This window comes from Coffea arabica, chromosome 8c (genome assembly GCF_036785885.1).
Source record: "Coffea arabica cultivar ET-39 chromosome 8c, Coffea Arabica ET-39 HiFi, whole genome shotgun sequence".
NCBI lineage: Eukaryota > Viridiplantae > Streptophyta > Magnoliopsida > Gentianales > Rubiaceae > Coffea > Coffea arabica.
The window spans coordinates 34862891-34886155 of record NC_092325.1 but is presented as its reverse complement, the minus strand read 5'-3'; the positions used below and the strand labels follow the sequence as shown (position 1 = coordinate 34886155).

The 23265-nt window shown below is 34.8% G+C and overlaps 5 protein-coding genes across 7 annotated transcripts; all 5 read right to left on the bottom strand.

Annotated features, from left to right (window-relative positions):
- Positions 1-1493: 1493 nt before the first annotated feature.
- On the bottom strand, positions 1494-6162 carry LOC113706008 (probable receptor-like protein kinase At5g18500). Of its 3 annotated transcripts, none has more exons than XR_011820271.1 (7): positions 6009-6162; positions 5608-5663; positions 4065-4395; positions 3526-3881; positions 3251-3380; positions 2704-2734; positions 1494-1828 (listed from the first exon to the last, which is right to left on the bottom strand). XR_011820271.1 is itself a non-coding variant. In XM_072062344.1 (7 exons), exons 2-3 carry the CDS (start codon positions 4757-4759, stop codon positions 4097-4099), a joined length of 564 nt encoding a protein of 187 aa, XP_071918445.1. In that variant the 5' UTR covers positions 4760-5663; positions 6009-6162; the 3' UTR covers positions 1494-1828; positions 2704-2734; positions 3251-3380; positions 3526-3881; positions 4065-4096. The 3 variants fall into 3 exon arrangements, 2 of the variants coding, with proteins under 2 accessions (XP_071918445.1, XP_071918446.1); XM_072062344.1 differs by having other exon boundaries at positions 4065-4169; positions 4269-5663; XM_072062345.1 differs by lacking the exon at positions 3526-3881 and having other exon boundaries at positions 4065-4169; positions 4269-5663.
- Positions 6163-10243: 4081 nt separating this feature from the next.
- LOC140013513 (uncharacterized mitochondrial protein AtMg00810-like) lies at positions 10244-11290 on the bottom strand. Its single transcript, XM_072062817.1, has one exon. It carries the CDS (start codon positions 11288-11290, stop codon positions 10244-10246), a length of 1047 nt encoding a protein of 348 aa, XP_071918918.1.
- An 85-nt stretch (positions 11291-11375) lies between these two features.
- Positions 11376-13701, bottom strand: LOC113706007 (uncharacterized). Its single transcript, XM_072062816.1, has 3 exons — positions 13333-13701; positions 13022-13266; positions 11376-12309 (listed from the first exon to the last, which is right to left on the bottom strand). Exons 1-3 carry the CDS (start codon positions 13699-13701, stop codon positions 11376-11378), a joined length of 1548 nt encoding a protein of 515 aa, XP_071918917.1.
- A 162-nt stretch (positions 13702-13863) lies between these two features.
- LOC140013511 (uncharacterized) lies at positions 13864-14658 on the bottom strand. The gene has a single exon (XM_072062815.1). The coding sequence runs from the start codon at positions 14656-14658 to the stop codon at positions 13864-13866; it is 795 nt and encodes a 264-aa protein (XP_071918916.1).
- Positions 14659-20734: 6076 nt separating this feature from the next.
- On the bottom strand, positions 20735-22826 carry LOC140013510 (uncharacterized). Its single transcript, XM_072062814.1, has 2 exons — positions 22579-22826; positions 20735-21985 (listed from the first exon to the last, which is right to left on the bottom strand). Exon 2 carries the CDS (start codon positions 21971-21973, stop codon positions 20735-20737), a length of 1239 nt encoding a protein of 412 aa, XP_071918915.1. The 5' UTR covers positions 21974-21985; positions 22579-22826.
- Positions 22827-23265: the final 439 nt, after the last annotated feature.

Sequence of the window (23265 nt, the reverse complement as noted above, 5' to 3'; positions counted from 1 at the left end):
GGTGAAATTGAGGGGATCGTTCTAGAACTCCCAGGAATAACTTCTTTGTTGCATCAATATTGAGAATGTGGTGTTCCTTATTGCATCTATTGCAGTGCAGTCGGCAGCAGCCACACGCGAATCTAATTCTCTTAGTTCGTGTCTTCTTCTTAGACAGGTGGTGTCTGATTTTGATTTTCCGGGACGAACAAGGGCTCTTCAAGGAATTAGAATGTGACATTCTACTTGGTCTAGGTGAGGAGATCATTGCGATCTGATGCGTTTAAGTAGTCATGATTGGAGGAATTGGGACCAGAATTACAAAGCACGATTGTGTGAATTATGGACATTTAGAATTGAGAACCAATATGATTGGACCTTCTATTATTATGATAATAGGCCTGATGTGAGGCCTATATACATTTGAATTGGTCCAATGGATCAAGAAGTTGAGAACGTTTTCAATAATAATGGACTGGATCTAGTGCGAGATCTAGACACATTTTAATTGGCCCAGTAGATCAAGAAATTGATAACATTTTCACTAAGAATGCATTGGGCCTGGTGCGAGACCTAGACACATTTTAATTGGTCCAGTGGGTCAAGAAATTGAGAACATTTTTGTTGTGGATGGATTGGACCTGGTGTGAGATCTAGTTACCATTTGATTGGACCATCTGATCAAGAAATTAGGAATCTGTTAGGTCATAGTATAAGTGGCCCAACATCTAATTAAATGAGTATTAATGGGTAATCCATTTATTCCCATATATAAAAATTTAAGATACCTACATTCATCTATCATGAGCGAGTATGAATAAATTTCACTAAATAAGTTTATTTGCCACCTATAGTTGCAGCCAAAGAGTTTGTTACCCAAAGAAAAAAGGTATTCATATACTCATGGATTGAAACTTAAAATCTCAAATGGTTATGGATTACGACTTCATTTGTGCAGGTAACATCAACACTAGCGTTGTATTTAAGGTTGCAAGATTTCTATATGACAAACTAGGGGCATGGGATTTATTAGATAGAGAGAGGAGTGAAAAAGTGTAGAAAAAGAAGTGGACCTTTTTTTAATCTTATCAATTTACATTTTAGTAGCATAGTCATAATTGTACAGTTAATTATTTTGATTTCTAAAGGGATTAGTTCAATTTTGTAAACAGATAGAGTTGGTCAAAAGTGGTAAAAAGTAACTCTATGTTAATGTTCTCTTATTGCTTCTAACCTATGTAATAAACTAGGTGGTGGCCTGCGCCTGCGTGGTGTAATTTTCAATCATGCCCATAAATGTCTAGTTATTCAAATTCAGATATTAAATATGAAAAGTTACACAAAAGTGCATCAATATCTTTGAAGTTTTTGTAATTTTATAAAATAGTGAAAATAAGCTATAGTTTTAGCTTTTACAGTTTTCGTAAATTTTTTTGCATAAAAGGAACTTTAAAATAATATACAATCATATAGAGATACAAAACGAGAATACAATCCCCAAATAACCATCTTGCTGCAACTAAAAAATGGTAGAGCATAACATCATAATAAAAGATATCCTGTTGTTAGCATCCCATACATTAGCTAAATAGTCTACCATCTGATTTGCTTCACAGCTTACAAGCTTTGATCAAGACTTGCTGCCAAAATACAATCAGACATAACAGTAGCACATCATCCAAATGGAGTTTACAGTTTGGAGATAGATACTAATCGTATGAGAACTTGCTGCTGAGCAATTTCTTTCTTGACTGAAGAGTGACATTCATTACCAAATGTGGATAGTGTATGAAACAAGAATCCACCGTGGGTAACAATAGCTATCTCTCTCTCTTTTTGTGTCAATAACCTGCATCCATGATATATGTTTTTCAAAAGAGTGTTCTAGAGAAGGTAATGCAGAATAGAATCAATCTTGTTCACAAGAATCTTCCTAAATGATTCATGTGGATGGGTCGAACCTTTCACATGTTTTTATGTATGACCAATCTAAATACACATCTAACAAACAGTATGGCATAACTATAGCTACCTATATCTATATATTGTACAATGACTCACAGATATGCAGCTATATTGTATAAAAACTCATAAATATGCATATGAGTATTTAATCTTCCCTTGAATTAACAATGGTTGAGAGAGAGAGAGAGAGAGAAAGAGAGAGAGAGAGAGAGAGAGAGAGAGAGAAGCCATGCTTTGCATCATAGTCCAAGGTTAACTCCCAATCAACCTTGTGACTAAGCCCCATTCTATTATATGCGTTTGTCACCAAGTAGTAAGGACCAAGATGGCCAAAAATCAAAAACTTTATTAAAGTTTTTGAGCAGAGGTTACTTACTCAAAACTGAAACTACTACAATCTATTTCAACTGATAATAAGTGCAAGCCTATGTGCACCTGAACACAAGCTTGAGGTTGTGATCAAAGTTCAACTTCTAATGCAATAACAATAAAAGTGGTTTACCATTTCTTGAAGTTCATTCCTCTAACTACGACTTCTTCTTTTGTCTCCCTGATATTTGCCTTCCACAAAATATCCTAATCACTTTCTATTTAAACATAAATCAAGATTCAAGATCCAATCATATGCAATGAAATACTGTTTGAAATATTTGGTCCATGACCAATGATAATACTATATCACCCTAAATGACTGGTAGCAGAGATTTGAAACACTTGCCAGTGAAAAATCTATTACAAGAAAAAGGCACTGATACTGACCGATGCTTCTCTTATTGCATGGATGAACACCCTGCAACCAAATTATTAGATGAAAAAGATTCAGGCTTCAATATGAACATAGAAATTATGCAAATAAAATCTGAATCAAAACATATAGTCAATTTCAACATGAGTGGCAGGATGTCCTCGTAGCTGGTCAATTTCAAACAGCAAATGATTGGAAATCATGATAGTAAAGATACGAACCTTTTTCATAATGTTGAGAAAATCTTCTATACTTAGAACCAATTATCATGATGTGTATTTCCAAACTTCTATATCAAACTTGGATACTGTAGGTTCAAGAAAAAATTGGAAAATAGAGGAAGGGAAAGTAGATAAAGTACAGATTGTGATTGATTACGGCTCAAGATTGTGAATTGCAGTTTCACATGATTCATGGCAATTTTTATCTGATTTAAAACATTTTTAATTTTAAACAATCTAGTTTACTCCTTAGTAAAAGCATGCCAATTCTTCAGCCAAAACTTTTGATATTTATAGACAAACATGTGTATATATGTTTGAACATAGCTATCTATCATACCTCAGGTGCAGGGCAACCATAATCTACAGGATCTCTTCCAGTAATGGCTTCCAAAAGCACAACCCCAAAGCTATAAACATCACACTTCTCATTTAGGAGGCCACTATTTGCATATTCAGGTGCTACATATCTATATGGGTAAAAAATGAGGGAAACAGAGAATGTCAGAAAAAGAAGAGCTGAGTTTGGGTTAATTAGAGAGCTTGCAAACAGAAAGCAGTAAGGAAATGGAGACTTTGTTCAATTGAGATCGAATAGCTGATATAAATACCCACCCAAAGGTACCCATAACTTTGGTTGTAATATGACTTTTCCTGCACCGAGCAACTTAGCCAGACCAAAATTAGATAGTTTAGCATTGAAGTCATCATCAATGAGTATATTGCTTGACTTTATATCTCGATCATTTTGGGCTCAATTGCCTCGTGCAAATATGCAAGAATGCAAGAAGCATATCTCATTTGAACTTAAAATAGAACCTAACAATAACTTCAAAGACAAGAAGAAGTTTGTAGATGGACTTGCGCTTGTGTAGAGCCCACTAAACTTTCATACGAGCCTCCCAAGTAACATAACCATGATGGCTCAGGGCTCCATGAAGCCATTGTTTACATATTCATATACCAACAACCTGAATTTTATAGGGAAGTCCAACAGAGGTAAAGTAAAGTTAGTTTGCTAAACAAAAAATGCCTTGAGGTTTAAATACATGATTGGTAAATTTTAATGGTTCAAACAAAATGCTGATCTACATCTCATTTAAATCTAATGCACAAATGAAAAGATGATGAGACAGGTTTAAGCAGTAATGTACCTGTGAGCTCCTCCAATACAGTAACCCAGAAGTCAAACTAATTTTTTTTGGCGGACATGACCAATAGCCTCAACTTCAACCCTGAATTCCTTCTCTACTTGCCCTCTGGACATTTAGAAACAAGAGAAAAGGCTTGTTGCCAATTATTTATCAGGTTCTGTAAAATACTTGAAGGACCATATATAAACCCATTCGAGAACTTACATATCGTTAAGGATTTTTTTAACAGCAACAAGAAAGCCATTTATCAGTTGGCCATTATAAACAACTCCATATCCACCCTGACCAATAACATTTTCCTTGGAAAATTTGTTGGTTGCAACTTCAAGGTCTGTAAGTGTAAACGAATGACCCAAACCAAGGTGAGAAAACTTAGGAAGACCTGATAAAGGGGAAGAAACAACCACTGGATGTGAATTATATATTGCTCCAGCACGTCCCTTTTCCCCTGACTCACATGCGATACCTTCTTTCTCCAAATTAGTAAAGGAATCATATTGACTGCTATTATCAGCATTCATGGCCTTTTCACTGCTAAGAAGCTTATCTGATTCTTTATCACTAAACTTGCCCTGAAGGGTAAGGAAATCAATATCATGGGCAGCATAATTGTTGGCTGAATATTGGTCAACCTTGATCTTTTTAGCTTTGCCACGTGTTTTAGTTGCTAAAGTATTATCAGCAAAGCTAACCATGTGTTTTAGAACCCAATTAAATGTCTAGTTATTACATAAAAGTGTGGAGCAAGAAGTAAAAATCTGGAACCCATAGAACAAATTGAACAAAGTCACCACTATTGCAATGGAAAAGTAATGACAAAAGACATCCATTCCAAGCACAATTCAAACTGGATATCCTAGTACCATATGTAACTCATATGCATAACCATCCGTGTTAAGAAGGTAGTAGTAAAGATAAAATGCAAAACTAAGAAATAATACTTGTAGCTACTTTGTGGAAACCAAAGAATAGAATATAACTTGAAAGCTGAATTTTACGTGATCTGCAAAGATTATTGGGGGAAAAAAAGATCACAATCTAAAAAGCTAAATCTATCTATTCTTGTGAATTTTTCTTGCGTATTTCCTCAATCTACCAAACAGAAATCAAAATATGACATAAAAGCAATATAAGACTATTAGCAGCAACAAAACTAAATAACTAAACAAGAAATTAAAACCTTTAATCTTCAATAAAAAAGAAAAAAAAAGAAGAAGATGAAGGAAGCAGAAACTTGAAGGTTCAGTTTAGCGTAAAATTAGAAAATGGTTGGAAAATAAACTACAGAAAAATTCAAACCTTGAAAAGTTAAATCTTTTTTTCTTCTTCCCATCGGTTTTTCTTCCATTTTCCCCTCAATCTATTAGAAGAAAAATGAGATCCCTATCTATCCAATATATACCAGAAATGAGATCGTTAACAGCAGCAAAACTAAAGTACTAAATATCAGAAATCAAAAACTTTTCTTACAAAAATTTGAAGGTCCAATCTAGAGTAAAATTGGGAAAAAGACTGAAAAATAAATTAAAGAAAATAGCACAACCTAGAAAGTTGATTCTTTTTCTTCTTCTTGTGGACTTTCAATCCATTGTCCTCAATCTATGAGAAGCAAAATGTGATTGTGAGTAACTGCAAGTTCAAGAAAACAAAGAAAGAAACAAAAACTAAACAAAAAAACATCAAAATGGCTTCTTTGTTTTCTTCTTTTTGTTGATTAACAAAGAAAAGAAAAGAAGAAAGAAAAACGTGTAGATAAAATGATAGATCTGGTCATCGTTTGAGATAGGGAGAGCAAGAGAGGAAGAGTCTTGTTTGAAGGTCGAGGGAGACCGAGATAGAGAGAGTAGATGGGAATACAAAAGTGTATGACAATCGGGCAACCACATGAATGGCAAATGGCAAGAAAGAAGGAGAAAAAGGCACCGAAAAAAAGTAACCACTGACACATGAATTAGGAAGAAATGAAGTCGGAGAAGCAACCGCTTTGATGAGTACAATCAGGCTGACCCCGAGGAAGAGAAAGACGTCTGGAGTGGGTAGAGTTGGTGGTGCAGTTTGCTGACCTCCAGTGAAAAGCTCGCCAGCAAAACAGCACCAAACAAACAGAAGGAAAGGTGAAGGGAAAAAAAAATCACTTGCAACGAAGCCAAACTCGCCACCAATCACCTCGTGCCGCATCACCAGGAAGCCAATCCCCTCTTGCCACGCAGAGGACGACGACGGCCGACGTGGATCCTGGGCATTCACCCTTAGTATATATGGTTAATAATGAAACCTCTAATACATTCAGCAAAAATGAAAGGGGAAAAAAAAGACATTGCTTAATAAATGTGGTGATTAAACCATTTAGGTTTATCACTGGTTTAGTAGCCAAGAGAAAAATGTACATAGGAATAATAGAAATTAGAATTAATTTTATATATACTGATAGTGTATATATATCACGGTTAAATACATAATACATATACAAAATTTGGGATTGGAATTTAAATTTAAATTATGTATAATACATCTAGTGATGAAAATGCATACATTGTCAGTATGCAGAATATTAATCCATAGAGACAAAGAAGAAAGTTTTTCATGCAAGAGGTGTACATAAATAAGTGGGCCCTAGTAGCAAATAGTAGTTAAAAAAATAAGAATTAATTTTTTCTACACTGACAGTGTATCCATTGTTGACGTTGGATGAATGACAAATATGCAAATTTTGAATTTAAAATTTAATTTTTGCACATATGTCATGGATCTAATGATAATACTGTATAGACTATAGTGTATATAAAATTTACTCAAAAAAAGTTTAGTTTGACATTAAAAATGTGCTACTATATTCTCCAAATATGAACTTCCGTATTGTTAGATAGCAATAGGGGCCAAATAGCATCTTAAGAAACTTTGCATTCCTTTTTTAAGCCTTTGTGCATTACGTACTAGTAACATTGACCAATTATGGCAGTGCAAAGAGTTTTACTCAATGTTTTAAAATCCGGACTGTTAATTGAACCAGTGAAATGAAAGAGTCGAGATTCAATCGGTCGAACCGGTTCAACCCCGGTTCAATGAATTTTTAAAAAATAATTTATATAAAATATAAATGCACAAAATAAGACATGCAATAAACTAATTTAAAACTTTATATGATGAAAAATTTACTATTTTTGAATAACTTGGATTTTCAAAAATAAACTTTTTGAATTATAAGTTAAAACAAATAAATTTCATTTCAATTTCAATTATATCTACCAAAATAATCTTAAATCCAACCCAAAAATATCACAATATTTTGAAATTATACAAAATTCAAGTCTATGAGAATTTGACATTGTGAACTTAAATTTTAATTTACGTCTTTGGGATTTAGAGATTGTAATTTAAAAAAGAAAATTTGGAGTTTGAAAAAAGTCAAGAGAATCGAAAATAGAAATGCAAACTTGATAAAAAATAAAAAAATGAGATAAAAGTGAGTGGTTGTAGCATTAAATAATTTGGATTAAAGAAAAATAATTCTTTTTTAACTTTTTTCAATTTAATGGACAAAAACAAAATTAAAAAGATGGAAGAAAACATCAATAAATTAAAACTAAAGAGGTTTGATTAAAAAGGGAGTGACAAAAAAAGAGGGGAGAGAGTATGCGTGTGTGTGTTGAAGATTAAAAAGAAAGAGTCATGAAAGAATGAGATTTTGTAAGAAAAATGAAAAAAAGAAATATGGATGTTTATATATATATATATATAGTCTTGTATTAGAAAGGTCATTTTGCAAAACTTAAAACAAAAGGGGAAACATGAAAATCGGTTCAATCCGGTTCGATTTGGTTCAGCGGTTTTGATCGGGTTTGACTGATTTTTTGACAAAATCAACACCAACATAGAACCGGACCCCTGCCATGGCCGGTTTGTGGTTCAACTGGTCGAACTGGACGGTCCGGTCCGATTTTCAAAACACTGGTTTTACTATGGCTCACTTCCGAGGAGAATTTGATGATCCGTGGAGAAAACTTGCTACTCGATCTACTAGAGTAGGTAAATGGTTGGCAGTTTCTTGGTGAGTGTTTGTAATGGCCAAGGAGCTGGAGGAGGTTTGCTTAGAGATCATGGAGGGAAGATAATTTTTGCGTTCTACAAGGAGTTCGGTGAAATTGATGCACTTACAGCTAAGAGCCTAGTGTTGTTGCATGGTCTTCAATTGTGTTCGTTGAAATATAGTGGAAGATTGCTTGTAGAAGTGGATTCGGAGAGTCTTGTCTCGTTGGTTAATTTAGGGAGAATACCGAAATGGCCTTTGTGCAATTTTTTGCGAAGGATCCGTGCATTGCTTAAGGACTTGTAAGTTTCAGTAGTTCACATTTTTAGGGAAGCAAATGGTTCGGCAGATAAGTTGGCTGGGTCACGGTTAAGGATAGAGTTGTACACCACATCTTTTACAAATCTTCTTGGGGAAACTAGATCTGCAATTTTGTTAGACTGTAGGGAATTCTCAAATGTGCATATTCAAGTTGTAAAGGAGTAGTACTCCTACTTTGCGTTTTCCTCTAATTTTGTGTATGTTTTACTAGTTGTCATGAATAAAATTTTTCCCATCCTGTGGACGGGGTTTGCCACTAAAAAAAAAAAAAGAAGAAATCATAAACTGGTGAAACACTTAGGAACAATTGGAAGAAGCATTTTATTTTATTTTTCAAGTTTTCAATTTAATGGAGTACCATCGAGATTGAGATGCATTTATTTCTTATAGATAAACATGAACCTTTCGTTATCCTAAACTAATATTCTAGGACCTAGGGATAGGACATTGCTTTTATTAACAAATCCTCTACATATTTTAATAGGCTCATCTTTTCATAAAATCTATTATCATGGGATAGAATGAATAAACTTTTACAAAGTCCATAAGCAAAATTTCAACATAGTTCCTCATTCTCTGTTTTATTTAATGATTTTATCATTCTACATGTTAATGGCTTGATATTGACTTGCAAGAAATGAAAACGTGGAACATATGGTGAAGTGAAATGGGCAAAAAGTTGTTGGCATTCATAAGTAACTAATGATTTCAAAAATATTCAAAAATTATTTTCATGAATATCATAGTTCTAGTATTAAACGGAATTTGAGATAACAATAAATAGAAATCAAGAACACTAAAAAAATATATAGTGTTGTGCTTGGTGCATACTTAAATGTTTTTGAGAAAAATCACGTGCAAAAAAATTGTAAAATATGTTTTTTCTTGGAAAGTAAAATATTATGGCAAAGGCAAATTACTTGTAAAATGATTTTCTCTCTGGAGCTATTCCAATCTACTAGGCAAACAAATCTCAATCATTGATGAAGGCCATATTTTTAGTCTCTCACTTCTCACCAGTATGACCAAAAACCATATAGTTATGCAATTTAACAATACTTTTGATACACATTACAGAGACCAACCAGAATTTACGAGATTTAATGATCATTTTTCTCCTTTTGAGGGAAGAAACCATAAAAAAAAGGCCATAAGAAATTACTGACCTCATGAAAATATTGACAAATAATTTCCTTTTTTTTTTTTGGGCAAAGCCAACATCTTAATTGATTAACAGTAAAAAATTTGTATTGCACTCTTACGTGTAACTTGTTAATCTCTGCCTCCAATCAACCAACGTGAAAAGACATTCAGTAGATTAAAATTATTCATTCCAATAATAGTTTGAAAGATTTCAATTGTTGCAATATTGCCAGTAAAAAATAGTTTCAAAGGAGCTCAAATTTTTTTTTTTTTTAAAAAAAAGAGCTCAAATATTATAGGAAACCGTAGAAAATCTGAAAATGTGCAAAATGCAATGGATTTTCCTGCCCTGTAACTTTTTTTCCTTTTCTGGTTTTTTAAAGGTTCTAGTGCCGCATAAAATAGGTTAAATTGGGGAAAATATAAAGTCACATATTTAGGTTACATCAAAAGTTTGGTAACGACTTTATATATATAGTATAGATACTGTTGGAAAAGAATCAAAGAGATTTTATTAATTCTATATCTTTCCTACAATTCATTCTAATCTATATATACAATTTTCTGGTACACTAAACAAGGAAAGTCTACATCTAATTCCCTTAATTTTGGAGACAGCTTATTCACCCCGATTTCCTCCACAAATTTATCTCTTAAGATTACTCATTCAAGATTCCTACACTCCCTCTCAAGCTAGTGAATATAGATCTTCCATTCCCAGCTTGACAACACTTTCATGAAACATGTTGCTACACAGTCCCTTTGTCATCACATCTGCAAGTTGAAATCCTGTCGGAACATACGGAGTACAAATCAGTCCACTTTCTAGCTTCTCTTTAATAAAGTGCCTGTCTATCTCTATGTGCTTCGTCCGATCATGTTGCATTGGGTTGTGAGCTATACTTATAGCAGATTTGTTATCACAGTATAGTTTCATCGGTTTGCTCCATTGAATCCTCAAGTCTTCTAGGATAATTTTAACCCACAATAATTCACATACCCCTGCTGCCATAGCCCTAAATTCTGCTTTAGCGCTTGACCTTGCTACCACACTTTGTTTCTTGCTTCTCCAGGATATTAAGTTTCCTCCAAGAAATGTACAATATCCCGAAGTTGATCGCCTGTCGACTGCAGACCCTGCAAAATCTGCGTCTATGTAAACTGCCAGATCAATTTCAGGACCCTTTTTGAATAAAATTCCCTTCCCTAGATGTGCCTTTAAGTAATGAAGCACTCGATAAACTGCTTGTAGATGAACTGCTCTAGGATCATGCATAAATTGACTAATAACACTGACTGAGTAAGATATATCTGGCCTAGTATGTGTGAGATAAATGAGTTTCCCAACAAGTCTTTGGTACATCTCTCTGTCCACTGCTGTTTCTTCATGAGCCTCACTTAATTTGTGATTCTGCTCAATGGGAGTTCGAACTGGTTTGCTCGCTATCATGCCTGTTTCCTTGAGCAGGTCCATAACATACTTCTGTTGAGAAATAAAAATTCCCTGCCTTGATCGAGCCACTTCAATTCCCAGAAAATACTTCAATTTTCCTAAACCCTTTATTTCAAATTCCTTGGCTAGGCACCACTTCAAAGTTTTCTTCTCTACTTCATCGTTTCCTGTCACTATAATGTCATCTACGTAAACAATCAAAACAGTAACTCCCCCGAAGGCTGAATGCTTGATGAACAGGGTATGATCTCCTTGACTTTGCTTGTAGCCATTAGTTATCATTACCTTGGCAAATCATCCAAACCAAGCACGTGGGGATTGTTTCAACCCATATAATGCCTTTTTTAACCGACAAACCTTGTTCTTGTCAACCCCACTGAATCCCGGTGGAATGCTCATATAAATCTCCTCTTCTAACTCTCCATGAAAAAAAAGCATTCTTCACATCGTACTGTTGTAATTCCCAATCAAAATTAATAGCCAAGGATAGCAGAATTCTTACTGTATTCATCTTTGCTACTGGAGCAAACGTTTCCCGATAATCTACTCCATATGTCTGTGTGTATCCTTTCGCGACTAACCTTGCCTTGTAGCGTTCTAGGGGCCCATCTGCTTTAAACTTTACTGCATACACCCACTTACAGTCCACTACTTTCTTGTTCTTTGGTAAATCAACTAATTCCCAGGTCCCATTCTTCTCTAATGCATCCATTTCTACTTCCATAGCAAGTTTCCATTCTTTCTTTGATAGTGCTTCAGACAATGAGTTAGGAATAGAGACTGTGTTTAAGGTGGAAAGGAAGCTTTGATGGCTTGGGGAAAACTTCTCAAAAGACACAAAGTGAGACAATGGGTATAGGGGTCTTTTGGTGCATTCTTGGGGTTTTTTCCTTACAGCAATAGGTAGATGTAGGTCCTGGTCAAGGCTAAGAGGTTCAGGACAAGGTGATTTAGAGCTGGAAGAATGGTCAGTCGGTGGTGTAGAATTCAGATTTGATTCACTCATTATTACCTCATTCCTGGAGCTTGGTTTAGAGGATTGTTCTTGCCTTGTAACCACGATGGGATCTCCTTTCCTTGTATACACTTGGTCAAACCGGAACCAGTCATAGATTTTACGATCTTCCTTTTTTTCTTCTACCACATCAGATTGAAGAATTGACTCTTGGAATTCAGATTTGGATGACTCAGATGTGGACAACTCTAAGGAGGAAAATTTTAACTCCTTATCTTTAAGTGTATCTAACTCCCCCTGAAGATAAGGAGTGATGAAATATGGCTTATTTTCAACAATGTAACATCTGCCGAGACATAGAGTTTTTTAGTAGGTGGATGATAACATTTGTAACCCTTTTGAGTAGATGAGTACCCTACGAAGACACACTTAAGAGCACGAGGTTCTAACTTCCCACGGTTATGATTATGGACATGAACAAAGGAAGTACATCCAAAAACTCGAGGAGTGAGATTAAAGGAAGATCGAATATCGGGGTAGAATTTGGATAGGTTCTCTAGTGGACTTTAATTCTATTTATGACATAAGTTGATGTGAGTACAGCTTCTCCCCACTATGCTTTTGGCACACTTTGTTCAAACAGTAAGGCTCTAGTACACTCAAGAAGATGTCGGTTTTTCCGTTCTGCCACTCCATTTTGTTGTGGAGTGGTAATACAGGATGATTCATGTATGATTCCTTCTTTTTGAAAAAATGGACTCAAGATTTGATTGAAATAATCACGAGTATTATCTGAACGAAAGTGTTTTATCTTGGTGCCAAATTGATTTTGAATCATTGCATGAAAAACAGGGAAAATATGAATCAAATCAGACTCATTTTTTAGTAAATAGATCCAAGAGACTCTTGCGCAATCATCGATAAATGTGACAAACCACTTAGACCCTGAGATGTTTGGAATAGTTGATGGCCCCCAAATATCACTATGGATTAAAAAGAAAGGAGAAGACGATCGTTTATTACTGAAAGGAAATGGTACACGAGTGTGTTTAGCATACTCACAAATATCACAATGAAAAGACTGAACATCAAATCCCTTGAACAAGGAGGGAAACATTATTTTTAGTGCAGAAAAAGACACATGACCTAGACGTCTATGATGTAACCAGATGACATCCTTATTGGAGGGTGAAAATAATGTGGACAGGGCAGATTTACTAAATTCTGGTTGACTGGATGTATCCAAGTAATAGAGTCCATCATGCTCCTTAGCAAGTCCAATCCTCTTCCCCGATCCCCGGTCCTAGAAGTCACAACAGGATTCATCAAATATAATAGAGCCAGCTAGATCTTTGGCAAGTTTTTTTACAGAAACCAAATTTGTAGATAACTGAGGAACATGAAGAACATTTTTAAGAATCAAATTTGGAGTAACTTGGACATCTCCAATACCTGTCACAGTGGTTGTAGTACCATCTGCGACAACAATCTTTCTATTGCTAGGATAGGGGTTATAGGTTTTGAATTTATTTGAAATATGACTCATATGGTCCGTAGCACCAGAGTCAAGAATCCAGACATTCCTAAGCTCATTGCCAAAAACACTAAACGCAAAAGAGACTAGAGCCTTACTTGAAAGTGTCAATGAACACATACCCGGATTCCTTGATTGAGAATTGTTAGTTGTTGGTTTATCAACTGTCTCTAACATACTTTTAAGCTTCTCAATTTCCTCCATACTAAACCCTCCAATCACTTGAGTTGGATCTTGAACCGACGTATGAGCCTGCCTTTGCTGGCCACCTTTCTGTCCCCATTCACGAGTGGGTGGTTTCCCATGTAGTTTTCAGCATTGATCTATGGTGTGTCGTGGTTTTTTGCAGTATGTGCACCACAACTCCTAACGATTCTTTTGCCCACTTGTTTGATTGGTCTTGTCCGCAGCAACCTTGTTCAGTACCAACTGCTGAGATTTGGAATTTAAAAGGGCTGAATTTTCTATTGAAGGTAGGTCTAACATAATACCCCTGCGACTTTCTTCTCCACGTACCTGGGATATTGCTTCTGTTAAAGAGGGAAATTCTGGCCTGCCCAAAATTTGAATTCGTACAAGATCGAATTCAGAGTTTAGGCCAGCCAAAAAATCATAAACTCGATCCCTTTCTATGAACTTCTTGATAAACACTGCACATTTGCTACACTTCAAATCAAGTGTCCTGTAATAATCCAGTTCCTGCCACTGGTTTTGCAGAAAATTGGCATACTCTGTCACTATTTTTGTCCCTTGTTTTGCTCCAGTTGTCCTTGTCTTGATGTCATAAATAAGAGCTGCATCATTAACCTTGGAATATGTCTGATGAAGGGCATCCCAAATTGCCTTTGCTGTAGGAAGAAACATACATGTATCGCTGATTTCAGGAATCATGGAATTCCATAACCAAGACATGATCATTGAATCCTCTTGTTCCCATGCTTCAAACCTCGCCGTTTCACTATCCGATGCTATTTCCAATAGATGACACAACTTTCCTTTTCCTTTCAGGAATATTCGAACCAATTGAGACCACTTCAAATAATTTTTTCCATTTAGTCTATATGCTGCGTGGATGTTTTGAAACTCTGTTGTGTTCCGTGTACTTTGTTCTTCTTCCACAGTTGAAGACAATTGCCGCGTTGAGGATGTAGTATCCGCCATGATTGAATAGAAGAAAAAAAAATGTATAGTAAAAGGAACAACAATGAAGGCTGGAGAGAATAAGAAAGGAACCAGCAATTAAGGCTGGAATTGACAAGAAGCAAAGGTGGTATTTTTCACAGAACCTTAGACGGGCTCTGATACCATGTTAGAAAAGAATCAAAGAGATTTTATTAATTCTATATCTTTCCTACAATTCATTCTAATCTATGTATACAATTTTCTGGTACACTAAATAAGGAAAGTCTACATCTAATTCCCTTAATTTTGGAGATAGCTTATTCACCCTGATTTCCTCCACTAATTTACCTAAAATATCTCCTAAGATTACTCATTCAAGATTCCTACAGATACAAATATAGATAATATTCAATCTTGACTCTTTATTTTGAGAAATTTCATAGTAAAAAATATTTGTCTAAAGGGGGTAAAGGTAAATTGCTAAACCATAAGGTAGTGACAGTCCTAACACAATAGGGTTTTTCCTTCCTTCCTTTCTTTCCTAAGTTTCTGGCAACATTTCTAGATGCTTTTAATTATTAAGGCTTGCAAATGAGATTTGTAAAACACCCTTAGTCTGGATGTGTTGTTTCTTTGTCACTTTAATTTATAGAGGTTAAGGGCAGATCTTAAAATTATTTGGGGTTTATAGGTCTAAAAAAAATCTTCGATGAGGTTATTTTCCCTCCCAAAAAGAGGAAGGCTAGAAGTATGCGTCCACGAGCATCAAAAGCAGTTTGGTATGTTTTGTGGCCAGCACAAATCCGTCTAAAAAAGGCGGCCGGCAGTTATTTCAGTGACCCATACAGCTCCTTTATGGCAGTGCTAATGCTTCCGGATAAGGATTCAGTGTAATTGTGTTTTATGTGATTTTTTCTAGTCATTATAGTTGTTTAAATTTTTAGTGTACAAATATATCATAATATTATATTTAACATATGTCAAATTTTTTATTCATGTATAGTACTTTTATCCTGAATATAATATAACGTAAGGGAAAAATGTATTTTTCATCCCCAATGTTTGGGGTGTTGTACAATTTCAACCCTAAAATTTTAGTCAAAATGTATTTCATCCTCGTATTTTTATAATTTTGACCAATTTCATCTCTAAAGTTACATGCAGACGCATTTCATCCTCACAGTTTCATAAATTTGATCAATTAAGGACAATTGAATGATTGTTAACCAATTTGGACGGAATATCATCACATGACTAGCATTCCCTGTTAATAATTGTATTATTAATACTTAATTCAGTCATTGATTAAATTATATAAAACATAATGAGTGTGTTCGGATAAGAAACTATATTTTTTTTATTTATGATATGATATATGTGAGATAAAAAAATAGATTAGATGATAGATAGACAACTTGAAAAACATGTATATGATGCAACAAAACAAAGTTTTGCAAATAAATGACAATCTAACCAATTATTTCTTTCAGTTTAATATTTTTCTCCAATTGGTTGCAATGGAATTGTTTGAAAAATTTATCCAATTGGCTATAATTGGGTTATTTCTTCTCCACAACTTCGTTTCCTTTCGATCTTTTTGTTCAGTTTGTGATTAAGAAGAGAGTAATGGTAGCTAAAATTTTTTTATTTTTTAAACAAGAAAGTGAATTAAAAAACAATTTTTGAGGATTTTGTTGATCCAATGTTTTGTGTATTTTACTAACTAGCATGCCTTGGTCAAGTGATAACATTCCATTCAAATTGCTTGACAATTTATCAATTGTCCTTAATTAGTCAAATTTAAGAACTTAAGGATGAAATGTGTTTGCATCAAACTTTAAGGATAAAATTGGTCAAAATTATAAAATTATGACAATGAAATGTGTTTTATCTAAAACTTTAGGGATGAAATTATCCAACACCCCAAACAATGGGGATGAAAAGTGCATTTTTCAAATAATGTAAAAAGTATAATAATTGAATGGAATCGTATCAGACTCCAACCGCGCGGATCCCTCACACCTACTAGTACTGACTTCCTGCAATTGCAAGATTGTACAATATACGTGGCCTCAATGAATTTGCTTGCAAATTGGATAAATAGAAATGATTGTCAGACAATCATGGGAGTCGGCCAATCATCAGAGGAGGGTTCTTTGAGAACTCAAAGCATGCACAATGTCTCATATCAGTTTTTATTAATCTCTTAAAAAAACAAATGTCTTCTGGCTCTTACTATTTCAATTAGAGCTTTTAAAGAACTGAACTATTTACGAATATGTTCGTCTGCCACTCGTTCGAGTTAAAAAAAAAAAGCTTTGTCATTAATAAACGAATTGAGTTCAAACACAATATTAGACTTATTTAATAACTGAGCTAAACATGAATCTATTCACGAATTATTCAAATTGTTTGTGAATACATATATAATTATAAAATAAAAATAAAAATAATTAATATTATTAAATATATGTTATATTTTACTAAAAAAGTAATTATACATAAATTAGCATTATTTTTTTTAAAATCAATAAATACGATTGGACATATTCTAACTAATGTATTATTTATTAAAAATATAATTAAATCATCTTCAAAATCAAATTCGAACTTAAGTTTGAGTTCGAATTTGACTCGTATAGTTTAACGAGACAAGTTTGAGATTGAACTCAAATATTTATACAAATAAATGAATCGAATTCAAACAACATTTGTAATTCGCTAATATTCGTGTCAAATCAAATCCTGTTCATAAATTATAGAAACAGAACTTGAACACCAAATATTCAACTCTATTCGACTCGTTAAAACCTCTAATTTCAATCTATAGCAATCTCTAGTATTATTAATGGGCAAATTACATTTTAGCCCCCTGTGGTTTTCGAAAAAACCACATAACCCCCCATCGTTCAAAAAGCTATACATAAACCCCCTGTGGTTTGGGTTGAACTGGCAAATAGACGGAAAGCATCCACCGTAACGATTCGTGGGCAAAACGCGCCTGTTCTTCTGGTAGCAGTAGGAAACATACCCATATTACCCCTGACCAATTTGACGTACCCAATAAAGCCTAGATGGGTGCTCCTCATCTCTTTCCATCTTCCGAAATACTTTGTAGCTGACTTTGCACTGAATGTTGGTGAAGGAACCCAAGATAGAGAACGAAGGAAATCTGAAGGTGAGTTCTAACATCAAGGTGCAGTCTTTTCCTTTTCCTGAAATATGACTTGAATGGATTATTAATTTTTTTTCAATAAACTATAGATGTCATGCTCAAGCAGTGCTGGTGGAAGTACTGAAGATCTAAGGTACCAATACCTATTTTGTTCATGTGGGAGAAAAGCAGCGGTAAAAATTGTTGAATCTGACAAACCTTCAAAAGGAAAGCTATATTTTGTTTGTGCGACAAGAAGTTGTGAATTTTTCTCATGGTGCAATCCAACAAGGAGAATAAGACAAAATTACACTAGTGATTTGAATGTTACAAGGAGAGACATATTTAGTGGAGAATCAAGTATTGATAGTTCAGAAGTGGAAGGCTTGCGCATGGATGGTGGTTTATATTTGAGGAAAATGAAAAACATTGAAGAAAGCTTAGGAGCCATGAAGATTTGCGTGGGTGCTTGTTTTGCTATATCTGTGCTATCATTTCTCATTTTGATGTTTAAGTGAAAATAATTCAGATGAATTGTGGCTCTAAAAGTGTTGTAAATCTGAACCTGTTGTGTTCAATGAATGAATGAATGAATCTGCTTTGGTAGTCAATTGATATAATAGGCAAACATGATTTCCAGTTGGTATGAACCTGCTTTGGTACTCACAGGCTGAACTTGGTACTCATCGAGACAGCATAGCCAAAAAGCACATACATGAGCTATCCAAAGTGGACATTTGCAATGGTTTAAAGCAAAAGAAAGTATCTCAATTAATTTAAGGGATAATTTCAGAAACCTCCCCTGAGAGTTGGACGGGTAACTAGTGTATCAGAGAGTTGCCATAATCTCCTTAAACCCGCATGCGGGTTTAAAGAGTTGAACACCAAATATTCGTGTAACTAGTGTAATTCGCTAATATTCGTGTCAAATCAAATCCTGTTCATAAATTATAGAAACAGAACTTGAACACCAAATATTCAACTCTATTCGACTCGTTAAAACCTCTAATTTCAATCTATAGCAATCTCTAGTATTATTAATGGGCAAATTACATTTTAGCCCCCTGTGGTTTTCGAAAAAACCACATAACCCCCCATCGTTCAAAAAGCTATACATAAACCCCCTGTGGTTTGGGTTGAACTGGCAAATAGACGGAAAGCATCCACCGTAACGATTCGTGGGCAAAACGCGCCTGTTCTTCTGGTAGCAGTAGGAAACATACCCATATTACCCCTGACCAATTTGACGTACCCAATAAAGCCTAGATGGGTGCTCCTCATCTCTTTCCATCTTCCGAAATACTTTGTAGCTGACTTTGCACTGAATGTTGGTGAAGGAACCCAAGATAGAGAACGAAGGAAATCTGAAGGTGAGTTCTAACATCAAGGTGCAGTCTTTTCCTTTTCCTGAAATATGACTTGAATGGATTATTAATTTTTTTTCAATAAACTATAGATGTCATGCTCAAGCAGTGCTGGTGGAAGTACTGAAGATCTAAGGTACCAATACCTATTTTGTTCATGTGGGAGAAAAGCAGCGGTAAAAATTGTTGAATCTGACAAACCTTCAAAAGGAAAGCTATATTTTGTTTGTGCGACAAGAAGTTGTGAATTTTTCTCATGGTGCAATCCAACAAGGAGAATAAGACAAAATTACACTAGTGATTTGAATGTTACAAGGAGAGACATATTTAGTGGAGAATCAAGTATTGATAGTTCAGAAGTGGAAGGCTTGCGCATGGATGGTGGTTTATATTTGAGGAAAATGAAAAACATTGAAGAAAGCTTAGGAGCCATGAAGATTTGCGTGGGTGCTTGTTTTGCTATATCTGTGCTATCATTTCTCATTTTGATGTTTAAGTGAAAATAATTCAGATGAATTGTGGCTCTAAAAGTGTTGTAAATCTGAACCTGTTGTGTTCAATGAATGAATGAATGAATCTGCTTTGGTAGTCAATTGATATAATAGGCAAACATGATTTCCAGTTGGTATGAACCTGCTTTGGTACTCACAGGCTGAACTTGGTACTCATCGAGACAGCATAGCCAAAAAGCACATACATGAGCTATCCAAAGTGGACATTTGCAATGGTTTAAAGCAAAAGAAAGTATCTCAATTAATTTAAGGGATAATTTCAGAAACCTCCCCTGAGAGTTGGACGGGTAACTAGTGTATCAGAGAGTTGCCATAATCTCCTTAAACCCGCATGCGGGTTTAAAGAGTATTCAGATATTCTCATATGCACCTATGCAAATCGAACCAACCGGATATCTTATCCGTATCCCATTTTTTTAAATAAAAATCTTATAAATTTGAAAAATAAAATCAAATTTAGATGTATTAGGGTTTTAAAAATATTATATAAGTGATAAAAATTTTATAAATTGTAAAAATAAAATCAAATTTAAATAATTAAATGTTATATTTGCATAAGAAATAATACAATAATCATAATAATGATAATATAATAATATTGGTGTAATAAAACTGCCATTAATTTAAATATTTACTTATAATGCCCAAAGAGTCTAATTACCAATTTTTTCTTCTCGCGCTCAAATATAACATTAACCCGCATGCGAGCTAACCTTGAAATAGAAAAAACACAGAATCCCGCTTGCGGGTTTCAGTGTTATTATGCAGGCGGGATTTTAACCTGCTTGCTTGTAAACATGTACCACATTGCTCTGAAATTATCCCTTAATTTAACTACCATTATAGCTATGCGGCAAGAGTTCAAGTATAGACAAATAAGGAGCAGTAAAGGTTCAGACTAAGTTCTAAAGCAAAAAAGCACACATCAAAAGCCAATTTCCAAGATGCCTCAAGCATGGAACCAAATTCTGAAGCATTGAACCAAGCATTGAACCAAATTCGTATGACTTACTTAACATGGGCTCACACCACTGAACTTTGGATTCATTTGACAATATAGCTGTCCAGAAGTTCATAACCAATTTTTACAAATATCTTGCATTTGCATGATGATTGCTGTATTCTCTTCCACACACATGCACTCCCTTTATTGATTTGATCTGAAAGGTGCTTTCATTTTGAATTGGGCTTGCCCATATTTTCCAAGAACAACCCTTTTTGCACATGGCAATAACTTTTGCTCTTTCATTTTTTTTGTACTTCATGGTGTAGCCTTCCCTGACATTCCATTCCACAAGTGCTTCTCTAAAGGCCCGTAAGTTCTTAAATTTATCCCCAACTTTCAACTCAAAATCTGACTTTCTGAATTCAACTGCAGCATTAAAATCTCGACAACTATTACCTTTCCCATTTCTTTCATCATCTCCCCACATAGTGTCAAGCAGTTCTTCATCATCAATAGCAAATTCATTCCACTCTTCATTAGTTTTAGAACTCTCCCCTTCTTCAAATTTGTTCTTAGAAGAGCCTGGTGTTTGCAGATCCTCCATTGTATATGTCTGGTTCGCTGTTGTTGGTTCTTCATCTGTGCCTTTTGCCTGCTGCTGATTTTCTATTTCATTAGCCTTTGCTCTGTTTGCAAAAATATCCTCATCTTCTGGTCCTTCTAATCCCTCTTTCAACCACTCAGGCTCTTCTAAACTATCAGATGTAGCATCACCGTACTCATCTTCATTTTCAGGCTGTTTTTCAACTTCATCTTGCTTTTCTACAGCTTTTTCACCTTTTTCCTTTGCTGAATTAGACTCTGCTTTGCTGTGCTTTTTGTTTCCAGTTAGCTTGGTCTGTTTTCTCACTGACTTCTTGACTATCTGTTTCCCCTTTTTGTTTGCTAACTTTTTTGGGGTATCTTTATCAGATGCCACATTTTGTGCTCCACTATGTGGGGCATCAGTGGGGGCACTTTTACCATGACTTTTTACTCCAACTGAAGCAATTTCACTAGGCATTTCATCACGCAATTCAGCATATATGTTGATAACATCTACTCCTTCATGTGCAGTTAACATTAACTCTATTTCTTTATCTCCTTTAATTTCAGCTGCTCCAACATACAACCCACAATTTGGTATTTCAAAATATAGGTTCACATTCGAGGCATCACCATACCTACTATACAATTTACACAACATATCCCTGGACAATTTTCTTGTCTCACAATTTTTAAATATGGCTACATTGTTACCAGTATAGACAGTTTCTGGTTCCCATATGAATATACCACCGAAATGCAATTTTATAGTAATTCTTTTTGAAGTTGTCATTTTTTTCAAAGCCTGCATTAGAAATAGTGAAACACATGATAAGAAAAAAAAACACAATCTGATTAAGAAAAGGACATTTAATAGATTACACACTTCAATGAAAACACATGATTACAAAAAAATACAATCTGATTAAGAAAAGGACATATTGCATATCGCATACTTCCATGGACCACATGACGGCCAATAAGCCGACAAGCAAAAATTATTCAATGTCCAAATTGTCAAAACTTTATCAGCAGCCAAATCACTCTATATTATTGAAAATCAAGCCACCCACATTTGACCCAAATCTGACACTAATCAACAAATCTCAAACTAACAAAGTCGTATTCTACCCATGTTTAGTTGAAATTCCGGTGATTTTAGAACTCCCGAATGCAATTTTCTTTACCCTAATCTTAATGCATAAATTCAATTCTAGTCGATAAAATACTCTATGCTTAAATATGATAATACAGATTGTCCCAAAGCAGCAAAATTTTAAATTAATCAACGCTTAAGCAAAATAATCACTGATTTATTAACTTTCCAATGCCCGCTAGTTTCTGTTCAAAAACCATGCAAGTGCATCTTATATGCTAAAATGATGTCAAAAAACTTACCAGATGCAACAACAGCTTTCGTGATGCTCTTTCACAGCTACTTTTTGGTCTTCAATGGTAGATCTTTGTGGGTTAAATTTCTCTCCTTCATTCGGTGGTCATGTTTTTCTCTCCTTTTCTCACGACAAAGACAGAACAAGGAAGAATCTGACTCATCTGCTTCCTTTTTGTATTTATATTAGGGTAATTTGGACATTTTGCCCACGAATCGTTACGGTGGGTGCTTTCCGTCTATTTGCCAGTTCAACCCAAACCATAGGGGGTTTATGTATAGCTTTTTGAACGATGGGGGGGTTATGTGGTTTTTGCGAAAACCACAAGGGGCTAAAATGTAATTTGCCCATTATTAATTGATTCACCTAAAAGACAAATATAGGCCTGTTTGGAACCTGAGTTTTTAGAGAGTTTGTCTAAAACTTTACTGTAGTACACTGCAGAAGTTTCTAAAAAAATTTTATAGAAACTTTTGTAAGGTGAAAAATTTTGTAGAAGTTTTTGTAAGGTAAAAACTTTTTTTTCCTTTTCTTTTTCTCTTTCTCTTTCTTTTTCTTTCTTTCCTTTTTCTTTTCTTTCCTTTCTTCTTCTTCTTCTTCCTTACCTCTTCCCCTTCCCCGTTACCTCCCAGCAGCAACTCCCTTTCCCCCTTCCCCCGCCATCCCTCTGCCCTCATTTTCCCCCTTCCCCCAC